The 12,548-nt window shown below is 40.7% G+C and overlaps 1 protein-coding gene across 1 annotated transcript in view; it reads left to right on the top strand.

Moving 5' to 3' along the window:
* Positions 1-883: 883 nt before the first annotated feature.
* Positions 884-12,548, top strand: part of chrnb5a (cholinergic receptor, nicotinic, beta 5a) — a 51,267-nt gene continuing 39,602 nt past the window's right edge. The window contains exon 1 of the mRNA XM_007892015.2: positions 884-984. Coding sequence (XP_007890206.2) covers positions 930-984 — 55 coding nt within the window. The 5' untranslated portion in view covers positions 884-929. The remainder of the gene's footprint in view (positions 985-12,548) is intronic.

The following is a 12,548-nucleotide window of genomic DNA, read 5'->3' as shown; positions in this document are numbered from 1 at the left end:
AGTGAGTGAGTGAGAGAGAGATACATTGAGTGAATGAGTGAGTGAGTGAGTGAGCACTATCCCACACGGAGTGACACACCACCAATTGAACGACACATTATCGGTAGTCACAGCCTCGATGGTTCGTTAAGTGCGGTTTCTATTTCGTTTTCCTTAAAAAAAACGTCGTCACCCCCTCCCCCCCCCCCCCACACCCCCACAGTCTAAATAACGACAGAACATGAACCCCCCCCTCGGTGCAGAAATGAGTTTGCAAAGCTGGAGACTCTCCATCACAAGCCCTGAGCCACCTGCCTCAGCCCAGCAGTCCAAGCTGAGCAGTGGGGGCTGATCTGATCCTTGGTGCTTGTGTCTCCTGGGGGTGGGGGGGCTGCCCTTCCTGTAATACCCCCCACCCCGACAACTCAACCCCCCCCCCCCCCCCAGGTGTCCAGGCCGGGCATCCACACCCCATCCTGTCTTCTGCACTGAGCTGATCCCTCAGGCAGCTTCTCACTTTCTCTCCATCTCAGCCCTGTCCTGTGCACTGTGCAGAGAGAGAGAGAGAGAGAGAGCCATCTGTGTGTGTGTGTGAGAGTGAGTGAGTCTGTGCTGTTCTGGATACTCACTGATCGCACTGCGCGCCTACAGCTGCCAGTGCCCGACTTCTCCTCGTGAGTGTGTGTCTCTGTCTGTGTGTGAGTGAGTGTATTAGAGGTCTGTGTGTGAGTGAGTGGTTTGTGTCTTTGTGTGTCTGAGTGTATTAGAGGTCTGTGTGTATGTCTGTGTGTGAGTGAGTGAGTGGATTATAGGTGGAGTGTGTGTGTCTGTGAGTGAGTGAGTGTATTAGAGGTCTGTGTCTGTGTCTGTGTGTGTGTGTGTGAGTGAGTGAGTGGATTATAGGTGGAGTGTGTGTATCAGTGTGTGTGTGTGTAGCAGATCGGAGCAAGATGCTGATGATGGCGTTTACCCTAAGAGTATCCTTCCTACTCCTCATCTGCCAAAGTAAGTGCTAACCTTTCCTTGCGTTTGGTGCATTGATCCTCTCTCTGTGCGCTTTGCTCTGCTCTGTGCTGCTGCTCTGCTCTGTGCTGCTCTGCTCTGCTCTGCTGCTCTGCTCTGTGCTGCTCTGTGCTGTGCTGCTGCTCTGCTCTGCATGAAATCTGGACCATTTAATGGTATAACGAGGTGAGATGTGCAACGCGGGGCTTAGTGTGGACCAGAGATCTGGAGGGATCAGAAGACGTGATAGTCACAGTTCGTGTTGTAATAAAAGTCACCACTCCAGCGAAGAGTGGGAATATATGGTCCTTTGCCCCTTTTGGATCAGGAGGGTAATTTGAAGCTGGTGTTGCTTTACTGTGTGGAGCCCCTGAATGCAGAAGTGTGTGGGTTTCTCTGTTTAAAGTTGCCTCTGGCTTGGATATTCTTTAGAAGCCCGGGGTCTGTCTCATATCAGGAAAATAAATCAATGCAACTCTGTGTGTATTAGTCCAGTTTATTAATCTTGGGACAAATTGTGAAGTTATGAAACGACCCCACCATGTGTGTGTATGTGGGTGGGTGTGTGTGAAAGATCTCCAGTAGAACAGGATCCACGTGTTATGAGGAAGCTTCATCCCATTTCATTAATATTTTATGATTTGGTCATTTGTATACGGTGCTCCAGCACAGCAAACAAATTGCCAACACGAGCTGGGGGAAATGTGGCTTTAAACCATTGAGCAGCTCTATCACTCTCGCTCAAATAGCCCCCAAATATTGTGAATGCAATGGTTGTGTCTTTATATTTTCAATTGCATCCCTTCAGCTTGCATTACTTTTTATTATTAAGGGGGTAATAAGCCCTTAAAAATAACTAACTAACTAACTAACTAAATACATACATACATACATACATACATACATACATACAAAAATATAGAAATACAGAAATACAGATGAATAAATACATATGTAACTAACTAACTAATAATAATAATAATTTGGTTACTCAATCAATGACTATTTGTGGGACGCTGATGTGTGCAATTGGCTGCGTGTTTCGCCCACAAAATATACAGTCAATTCACTTCACAATATATTCTGTGAAGCGCTTTGAGATGTCTCAAAGTCGTTATAAGTCACTATATCAAATACAAGGATTATTATTAATATTATATTTATTAACCCAGAATTATTCAGTTTGCTAATGGAAATGGAAAATGTGGACAGGCAGAATAGCAGTATTCTGCCCAGCAGATTGTTCAGCAGTGAAATAAAAGCATCAAATAATAATCATCACAGGTGGAGGGGGAGAGAAAAGGCCAATTGAGCACTTGGTGGAGTCTTGTTCAAGAAATTCTTTCAAAAATTCCTCAGCACATCAAAAGGTGAGATGTGTATTTAACATCACATCAGGGCTGGTGCGCTTGACTGAAGGGGAAAATTGCAAACCATCACCAGAACAATGAGATAGATAAATAAACTTCTGTATTCCAGAAGCGCTTTCTGCCTGAAAGCATGTTTGTACTTCCAATAGCAAGTAATCATAATAATCCTAGCATTTGATATAGCACCTTATCACGACATTGAGACATCTTAAAGCCCTTCACCGAATATACTGTCAAGTGAAAACTATAATAATAATCCTTGCATTTGATATAGCACCTTATCACATCTTTGAGCCGTTTCAAAGCACTTGACAGAATATACTGAAAGTGTAGTGACTGTATGTTTGGTGGGCGAAATTGAGCACAGCAGTGTCCCACAAAGAGTTGTGGATTGAGTGACTAAATTATTTTTATTATTATTTTTGAAGGGCTAATTATCCCCAGAAAGTAATCTGCCAATCGACTAACAACAGGCTCCCTAACTACTGCTTGGTAAACAGAGGCATGTGGAGCAAGGTTTTGCCTTGCTGGTAATTGAACCCACTACCCACGCTACCCACTACAAAACGGGACTCCATTTCTTTCCCTCAGAGGTTAGAGGGTTTGGGACGTCCTCCTGATGCGAAAGGCGCTCAATAAATGTAATTTTGTTCTTGTTGAATGGGTGAAGTCCATGAAATAGTATGTTTTGCATAGAATGTGGAGGGAGCAGGCTTGATGGGCTGAACATTGATCTCAGTCGATCAGGGCAATCGTTGAAAATTAGCCTCTGAGATCTGAGTTAAGTACCTACAACATAGCCTTATCTCCCTTCCTGCATAGGGTCTTGCTTACGTAAAATACTTCGAAATGTTTTATGTGAACAGTACTATATCACTATGTTATAGTACTATAACAGTACTATAACTATAACAGTACTATATCGTGGAGTCCTGTAGCTCAGTGGTTAGAGCACTCGCTTTGCAAGTGAGAGACCTGAGATCAATTCCAGGCAGAGGGCGAACCCTTGGGCAAGTTTCCTTACTCCACACGCCTAATAATAATCCCTCCAAAAACCAAAAACAATAATAAATTGGTCATTTTCAATCTACGATTGTTTGTGGGACATTGCTGTGCGCAATTGGCTGCCGCGTTCGCCCACAAATATACAGTCAATTCACTTTACAATGTGTTCTGTGAAGCGCTTTGGGACGTCCTCCCGACGTGAAAAGCGTTATATCAAATGCAAGGATTATTATTTATTATTTATCATAATAATTTGCACTTAAATTGAACTAGTGATAGAGAGCAAGGATGGGGGTGATAGGCTCATGGAGCTTAGTGCAGGAGAGAATGTAGACTTCTGGATGGTCCAGAGCTTGTGGAAGATGGAGCTGATGAGGCCAGTGAGCACACTGTTGGAAAAGTCAAATATGGAAATTACAAAGGGGTGGATGAGGGTTTGGGCTAGATTGGGGAGAGGTAATTGCACGGGTGGATAATGTTGTGGCAATGGAGGAAAACGGATTTGGTAGGAATCTGCATTAAAGATTTAAAGAAGAGCTGACGGTCAGATAAAATGCTAGGGTCCGTGAGTTGCGCTGAGCGACTTGAGAAGTTGACATGGTTAGCACCTAAAGTGAGGCGCCGCTAATGGGAACCAAGCAGATGGCTTGAGGTTTGTGAATGTTGAATTGGAAGAAAATGAGACTCATCCAGAGCTTGATGTGTGACAGTCAGTATGTCAGAACGGTGGTAGGGTCTAGAGTTGAGGTTGAAGGTAGAAAGGCAGAGTTAGGTGTCAACTGCATAATATAGAAATGGACTGAGGTCACCAAAGGAGAGCATGTAGTTCAGGATGAGAGGGACAAGGAACACTGAGGAACACTGCACAGGAGAAGAAGCCATTTGAGGACAACAACAACAACAACAACAAAATTACATTTGTAAAGCGCTTTCACATTGGGAGAACATTGCCTCTTAATGTATTTATTATAGTTATTGTAGGACGTAGGCCATAATATAAAAGAAACTTAAGTCTTGTGTCTCACACTATCAGAGACATAGTCGTTTATCCTATAGTCATTTATAATTTACTTTGAAGATAAGCCATTTATCTCTAACAAGTTACTCCTTCGTGAAGGTGCTTCTGCATGGACAATTTCAGCTATGTTTTAAAAAGTCTTAATTTAAAAACCTGCTTTCATAATAACTGTAGAAAGTGGCTTCTAAATTAAGACAACAGTTCTTTACAATCTTATATTCAAAGACAAAATGGTCTCACAGGCTAACAATAGAGTTTCAAGACGTTTAATTCTAACCAGAATTAAAATCAATTTCAGCTGTGATACTCACACAGTTAAATTGTCACAATTATCGCAATCTAACAATGAATAATAGCCATGTGGGTAAAGTGTCACAGTGCACCTGATACCAACAGTACCTTCACTATAAGGAGAAGCATTTTGAGGGAAAGGGGAGAAAATTGATGGAAAATTTCTTTTAATTGCAGCAAATCCTTATCCTTCTTAATGGTAATGATTTTTCATAGTTATATTGTCTAACTATAATATAATCTCAATTTCTGTCTAAAGGGTGGTGTACTTGCTGTCTGTTCAGATTAAATTGATCAGTTTTTAGTTTCTAATTCATGTTTCAAAAGTGCCGAGTATAAAATCTGAAATGTTTGGAAGTCAATGAAACAATCATTACTGTTGCCTCTTAATGTGTTTATTATAGTTCCTTTATTATAGTTTCCTCTGTCAGTGTACCTTTTAGAATGATTTTAGGGTCAAACATTAGGAAAGTGATAAAAAGTATTTCGGAACTTGGTGCGTGCTAGTATTTTTTGAAAAAAAAACACCAGTTTTCAGCTTTCATCATTACCCAGGAGAGAGCAGGGCTTTTAAATATAGATGAATGTTCTGACTCCAGCTCTGCAATAGTATTCACTCATTGCTTTGGTGACATACCGCCATCAGCCAGGAGGCATTTGTAAGATACTATTTCCTTCTCAGCCAGCAAATAAATCAAACTAACTGACTCCAGGCCCCTCATCCCAATCATGCTAATGATTATTTTTGAGAGATCTTTAACTGCTCATTATGGAGGTGTAAATTGCCCTATTTAAATGTTAGGAAGTTGTGGCGTCAATTTTTTCAAAAGCAAATCCGATAGATTTCTTTTAGGAAATAATATCATGGGATACAGTATATAATTTGGGACATGACATGTGCATGCGACTACCAGGTTGGTGGAAGGCGAACTGGATGAACCTTGGACTTCTTTCGTCTAGCAATTTTATGTTCTTATATTCAGTTCACTGTTACTGCACTGTTACATCCATACAAACACTACAAAATAAAAGTCACTAAACTTTACAGTGTATCTTCTGAAGGACTTTGAGACATCCTCTCGATCTGAAAGGCATTATATCGAATGCAAGTATAAAATTGTTATTATTATTACATGCAGAAATACTTTGGCATTGCAGTGTGGAAGAGCACTAACAACACAATCAGAAAAATGGTAGTTCGTGAAAAGATTCAGAGTGACTAATGGATATCTAGAAGTGTGCGATGACTGATTTGCAGGCTCCCCATGATTTAATTCTGGCCCTTTGAGGCAGGGTCCCACTAGTCGGTTAGGATGTAATGCTGGATATCCCAAAAATTTCCTGTTAGAGACTCCGAGTCACTATTATTGAATCATGTTGTAAAATATCACTGTTTCCAGACTAATTTCAGCAATAGGGATGTTGCTAATAGCAAACAGAGGATCAGAAGCATCATGAATTTATTACTCCTATTGTACTCCTGCTGGACATACATGGGCTGAAACTCTAGTCTGACTTGAATCTGGCGCCCTTGCCACTGTTGAGCACTAATAGGATGTCTCCACTAAAATCGTGTAGTGGCAAAAGTGCTAGGCATAATGCTGACCAGAATTTCAACATCATTGAAAAGTTTGAACTACTTTCGGAAGCACCAAAAGTGTAGAACAAAAGGACACCGGTTTAGAGTTGCAAAGGGCAATTTCCGGAGAGAGACGAGGATGCTTTTCTTTACCCAGAGGATAATTAACAACTGGAACAGTTTACCAGGAAGGATGGTTGCGGCCAGGACACTGGATTCATTTGATAAGAACAGCTTGATTCTTGTAGTGAGAAGATGGTAGGTAGATATTTAGATGATGGGATCAAATGAGCCAAAGGGGTTTCTTTTTCTGAACCAATCTTGTGATCTTCTAAACTATTATAAGATTTTAATGGACCCAGTTAATTGCACTTTTGCCTCTAAATCAGAGGGTTGTGGGTTCAAGTCCCACATGTTTGCTCACAAAAACACACAGAAACTCTACAGTAAATCCTGTGAAGCGCTTTGAGATATGCTCCTCCATGAAAGGTGCCGTAATAAATGTAAATATGATTATTATGATGATGATGTTATTACAGTTTTACTCATTCTTTATAGGAAATTTCTAAATGGTTTTCAGTATGGGTCAGGCAGATCAATAACACTGCCAATTCGCATAATATATAATTTTTCTTAATATATTTGAACTTCCTAAAATAGATATTTTTTGCAGGAGGTTAGTTAATGTCTTCACCTACAAGGCCATTCACGGCCTTGCTCCCTCCTACCTCTCCAACCTACTATCCCCCTACCTACCTGCCCGTACCCTCCGTTCCTCTGGCTCTGGTCTGCTCCACGTCCCCCGCCCCAACCGCCCTACCATCGGTGGTCGGGCCTTCAGCCTCTCAGCCCCCAGGCTCTGGAACTCCATCTCCCAGTGCCTTCGCCGCTTCCTCCCTTTCCTCCTTCAAGGCCGGTCTCAAAACCTTTCCCTTTTTAACCGTGCCTTCAGCTCCCCTCTCGACTCTCTTCCCCCTCCTTGCTCCCTCCCTTCCCTCCCCTCACCCTGACCATTTCCCCCCTGCTCGGGTCATGACCCAACTGTGCAGCGCCTTGGGACGTCCTCCTGACGTGAAAGGCGCTTTATAAATGGAATCTTGTTGTTGTTGTTCACCAGGTGTTTTGTCAAGCCATTTCCAAATAGTTTTAATAACAGTCCCACTTGCATCGATGATTATAGGAACTATGTTTGTTCAATACTGTCACATGTGTCTGTATTCAATTTGTAGATCAATATATTTCCTGATCTTCTGTAATTCCATATCTCTCGCATTGTAATCACTCGGGATAGACACATCAATAATACTGCAATCTATTGGTTGTTTATGTACAATCTGTTTGGTTGTTTATGATAATATCTGGATTGTTACAGGTTACTATTTTATCTGTATGTATTTATGAGTTCCAGATTATTAAATGTTATTTTTTGATGTCACTTTTGCTGGTTGATGTTCATACCAGTTGGTTTTTACGTCAATAACAAAGTGTTTACAAATTGTCCAGTGAATATATTTAGCTACATTGTTATGTCAAATCAAATATTCTGATTGTGTTAAATAAAGGCTGTACCTGCTGATAATATGGTCTACTGTTTCTGGTACTTGATGACATTTTGGATTAATGTATCTCTTTAAGATCTTATTTTCATAATAACGGATATGATAGATTAGTCTTGTGCTGATATTATGAGAACTTCAGTTTTGGCTCTCAGATCCCCGTTAGTGCACCAGTTGTAGCTTTGGTTCATAGCTACGCCTTTTTCTTTCATTTCTCTTGAAAATTGACCATTTTTTTCTACAAGGTATCATTTTTTTAGGTCAATTTTCATTGACCTTTAAAAAAAGGACTTTTCATGTGCCATTTCTGTTGGTTCAGATGAGCTATTTCTATTTCTTTTTGATGGATGTCATAACCTTGTTTGATTTTGATTGTTTCTTTAATGATGGAAAATTTATTTTTCTGTTTTTCATGTTTTTCTATCATTTTGATACGTTCATTGGAGTTTGTTTTATTATATTCAACCAAACACACAATTGTTGATTTATGAAATGCTTCAATTTCAATCAAGTCTCTCTCTCCCCACCTTTGAATCCTGCCTAAAGACCTTCCTTTTTGCTTACAGTCACCTCCCCACTCCCTCTCTCCTTGACTCAGTGTCAAACTCAGCCACTGTGAAGTGCTCCGGGATGCTACCCTGCATGAAGGGCACTATATAAAGCCAATTTGTTGTTGTTTCTTCTTTTCTTGGTATTTAAATATGTTGGACCTCTTTCTCTTGTTATCTATCTTTAAATCCCACCTCAAGATCTACCACTTCTACTACACCTATGGTCACCTCCACACCCTCTCCCTTCTCCCTCGCCAAAGTAGAACACTCTGAGATATTATCCTGTGTGAAGGATGTTGAATACGTGCAAATTGTTGTCATTGATTGCCTTGTAGATAAGATGAGGGTATAAGCTGTGGATGTGGTATTTACACATGAAATCAGAAGTAGGCCCGCACAACAAATCTTCTCAAATGGAAAGGGCTCAATATCATTGGCTCCATGCTTCTTATTGGAGAATTAAATAGGAAGGACCCTTATCTGTTGCATATTTTTATTTATATTATAGGGAGAAATTCCAGCTATGGTTAGATTTATCTTGGAATTTCAGAAAATGCAGAATTTGGCAAATTCAATCTTCATATTGGAAGGTACTTTTCATTATTTTTAATAGCAAAAATAATCCTTGCTTTAAATACGCTGCCTTTTACATGGGGAGGATGTCTGAAAGCATTTCACGGGATTTACTATGAAGTCTAGTTACTGTTATTTTGTTTTCTCTGCAGTTGATACAAATATTTATAGAAAACCAGCTTCAAAATGAAGCATTTAAGAATTTGCCAGATTCTGGATGCCCTCTCCTTGGTGTTCATTAAAAAACAGTGAATCTAGACCCTGGCAGAATTTCTACCCATACGTTCATCAAGCCAGTTTCACTGCTCTTCCTCCCGTGAAGGTGTGCAGCCACCCCTCCTCCTGCAGCACCCAGACTTGCACAAACTAAAAGCAATATGAAAGTTTAATTGCTAAGAGGCACAACTGGACATTGGCTGCGGTAAAGTTGCAGTATTCCATTTACGGTGATTGGTTCCATTCATATCATATCAGTCGTGTATCTGCTGACTTCTGGATATTCTCAATTGCTTAGGAAGCTGAACTTTTGATCGCTGCAATAAATAGTAGTTCTTATTTTCAATTAAGCCATCAACATAAAATAACCACAGAAGCAGAACCCAAACAAAAACATCAACAACTGGATTTGTGGAGTCCTGTAGATCCACAAATTCGTGGAGTCCTGTAGCTCAGTGATTAGAGTACTCGCTTTGCAAGCGAGAGACCTGAGTTCAATTCCAGGCAGGGTGAAACCTTGGGCAAGTTTCCTTACTCCACACGCCTAATAATAATTCTTCCAAAACCAAAAACAATAATAAATTGGTCATTTTCAATCTACGACTGTTTGTAGGACATTGCTGTGCGCAATTGGCTGTCGCGTTCGCCCACAAATATACAGTCAATTCACTTTACAGTGTGTTCTGTGAAGCGCTTTGGGATGTCCTCCCGACGTGAAAAGCGCTATATCAAATGCAAGGATTATTATTATTATTATATAGTGCCCTCCGTGCCAGATGGCATCTCAGAGCGCTTCACAATAACGGATCCCGGGTCCGAGCCAGTGGGAGGGGAAAGAAGGTGACGAAAGACACGGTCAGAAAGAAAGGTCTTTAGCCGAGACCTGAAAATAGGAAGAGAGGGGGCAAGGCGAAGGGACAACATGTTTTACACACTGGAAAGATTTCCAAGTTAGCATCCGATCTGCGGAAACAATTATTACTGTTTTGAGAGTTTATCAAATAGCAAAGTTGATGAAGAGCATCACTTCATATATATTGTTTTATAAAAATAAGAATTCTTGCAATAGATACAGCACCTATAATGTCAAATATATGATGCACTTATTGTAGTAATAATAATCTTTGCATTTGATATAATGCCTTGTCACACTGTCGAGACTTCTCAAAGTGCTTCACAGGAATATATAGTAAAATACTGTGTGTGTTTTGCTATGATGTGTAGTGACTGTATTTGTAATCAAACATGGCAGCTAATTTGCACATGGTAATGTACCTCAAATCGCCATGACAAATTGATGTGGAGCATCAGATGTTACCTTGGCTCAGTTGGCAACTCTTGTCACTGTATTAAAACATGTGAGTTCACACCTCATATCAGGAACTCATCTAATTGAGGTTGACACTCAAATGCAGTGCTTAGATGCAACATATTCTTGGAGGTACCATCTTTCGTATGAAACATTAAACAGAGGTCTCATCTCCCTTTTTAGGTGGATAGTAACAGTATTTTGGCCAACAATCCCCCAATAAAATTGGTCATTCACTTCATGGCTGTTTGCGGGACATTGCTCTGTGCAGATTGGCTGCCACATTCACCTACAAAATAGTCACTGTGAATGTGCCATACCAAATGCAAGGATTAGCATAACTATTTAATATTTTTTGCCAGGATACCAGGAGGAATCTCCTTCCTTTTTTCAATAGCACCATTGGATCTTTGACATCTGACCTGAACAGCCAACTGGCACCTTGGCTTAGTGTCTCATCTGAAGAATAGCATCTCTGACAATCCAACACTCCCCGTTACTGCACCGGATGTTTCTATAGTAGAACCTTATTATAAAACACTTCATTATAACGCAGTTTTGGTTATACTGTGATTTGGTTATAGATCCTGACATTTACTTACCTAATATATCTAAGATTCAGCTTCATCAATTCTTCGCCAGTGTGGAAGAGACAAATGGCTGACTTCCGGGTCATCAGGCAGTTGCCCATGTCACTTGTTAACATTAACAGGATGTTGATGATCCAGATGTCATTCATCTTTGTCTTCCTGTGTGCATGGGCAACAAATATAGAAGAGCTGACCCCATTAGAGTACGGGTTGGGATTTTAAGTCTCCCAACTGGCATGTGTTAACAGGATTCCCTTATTTTATAGCAGTATAATAATAACAAACAGTAAAAGTATCACCATAGCTAACTCTTTAAAATGAGTGACCTGGAAAATAAGTAATGTATGATTAATTTTAACATCCTTTTCTGTAGATTTATATTGGCGATTTTTGCTTGAAGAGTGAGTGCTGATGACATAACCTTGTAAAATGTCTGAGAGCAGCTCCCAAGCTCAACAGTGTACAAGAGCAGAACTAACATTAATAGATGGAATCATTAACCCAAAGTGCTTATGCAATTGTGCTGTTTCAGTTGCATTTGTTGAAGGGATATTGGCCTTTAACAACTTGCCAGGGAGACAAATGGAAAATATAGTGATATAACTGAGAGCACTGTCTGACAAGCTTCCCTCTTCTGACTATCAAGTACCACCTACTTATTAGGACTTTGGCATGCAAGGTTAACAGGAACTACTGGGAAGATTCTGCACTGCCAGTCAATGGCTTGCCCTTTCAACTGCTAATAATGAGTCAGGTTGGCTGATCTGTCACCAGTAATGGTTTGGAAAACTACATACCCACCTGGCTCACAAATTGGGCTGCCGAGGGTTGACCTGATTCCAACATTCTGCTACCAAGCATGTCACCTTGGAGCCATAACAGCTCAGCATGGAGACCCCGCTTACCTCTCCCGGCAGGAGGATAGTCACCAGTTAGTTCTTTGACATCCAACAAGCTTGGGTTTGAGCCCTCACTTAGTGGATGGCAGGTATCAGGAATTCCTGGTGAGTTTCCTGGTGGGCAACACAGCTCAGTATGAAATATGTGAGAGCACTGCCACCATCTTCCTGCCCACAGCTTGGACACACATCCTTTCCCTTGAAGGGTTGGTTCTACCAGTTGGAGGTACGGAGTTTGAGCAGCAGCTTCTTACCTCTCTGCAAACTAATCAAGGTAGATTCCACGTCCTGAATATGTGAGCACTATATATGCTTTCATGAGCAGCTGTCACCCCAAGCCTCAGAGTTCCTTCATCAGCTATTAGTCTGCCTTCAGCTGGTGGGAGACCTTTATCGGACAACTTGTGACGTGTCAACCAGCTTGATATTCATAGATATTAAATAGTATGGTAATGGTTATGCAGTTTTGTTAGCATTTCTCAGCAGTGGGGCCTGGTATTGAGCAGATTAGAATATTATTGTTTCTCTGATGAGACCAAATATCAATTCCATCCCAGAGTGACGGGGATTGAATAGAGAATGTCTCATTATTGACTGGAAATGCTGTATC

This window comes from Callorhinchus milii, unplaced genomic scaffold (assembly GCF_018977255.1).
Source record: "Callorhinchus milii isolate IMCB2004 unplaced genomic scaffold, IMCB_Cmil_1.0 Scaffold1, whole genome shotgun sequence".
NCBI lineage: Eukaryota > Metazoa > Chordata > Chondrichthyes > Chimaeriformes > Callorhinchidae > Callorhinchus > Callorhinchus milii.
The sequence above is the reverse complement of the archived record's forward strand: the minus strand, read 5'-3'. Positions and strand labels throughout refer to the sequence as shown.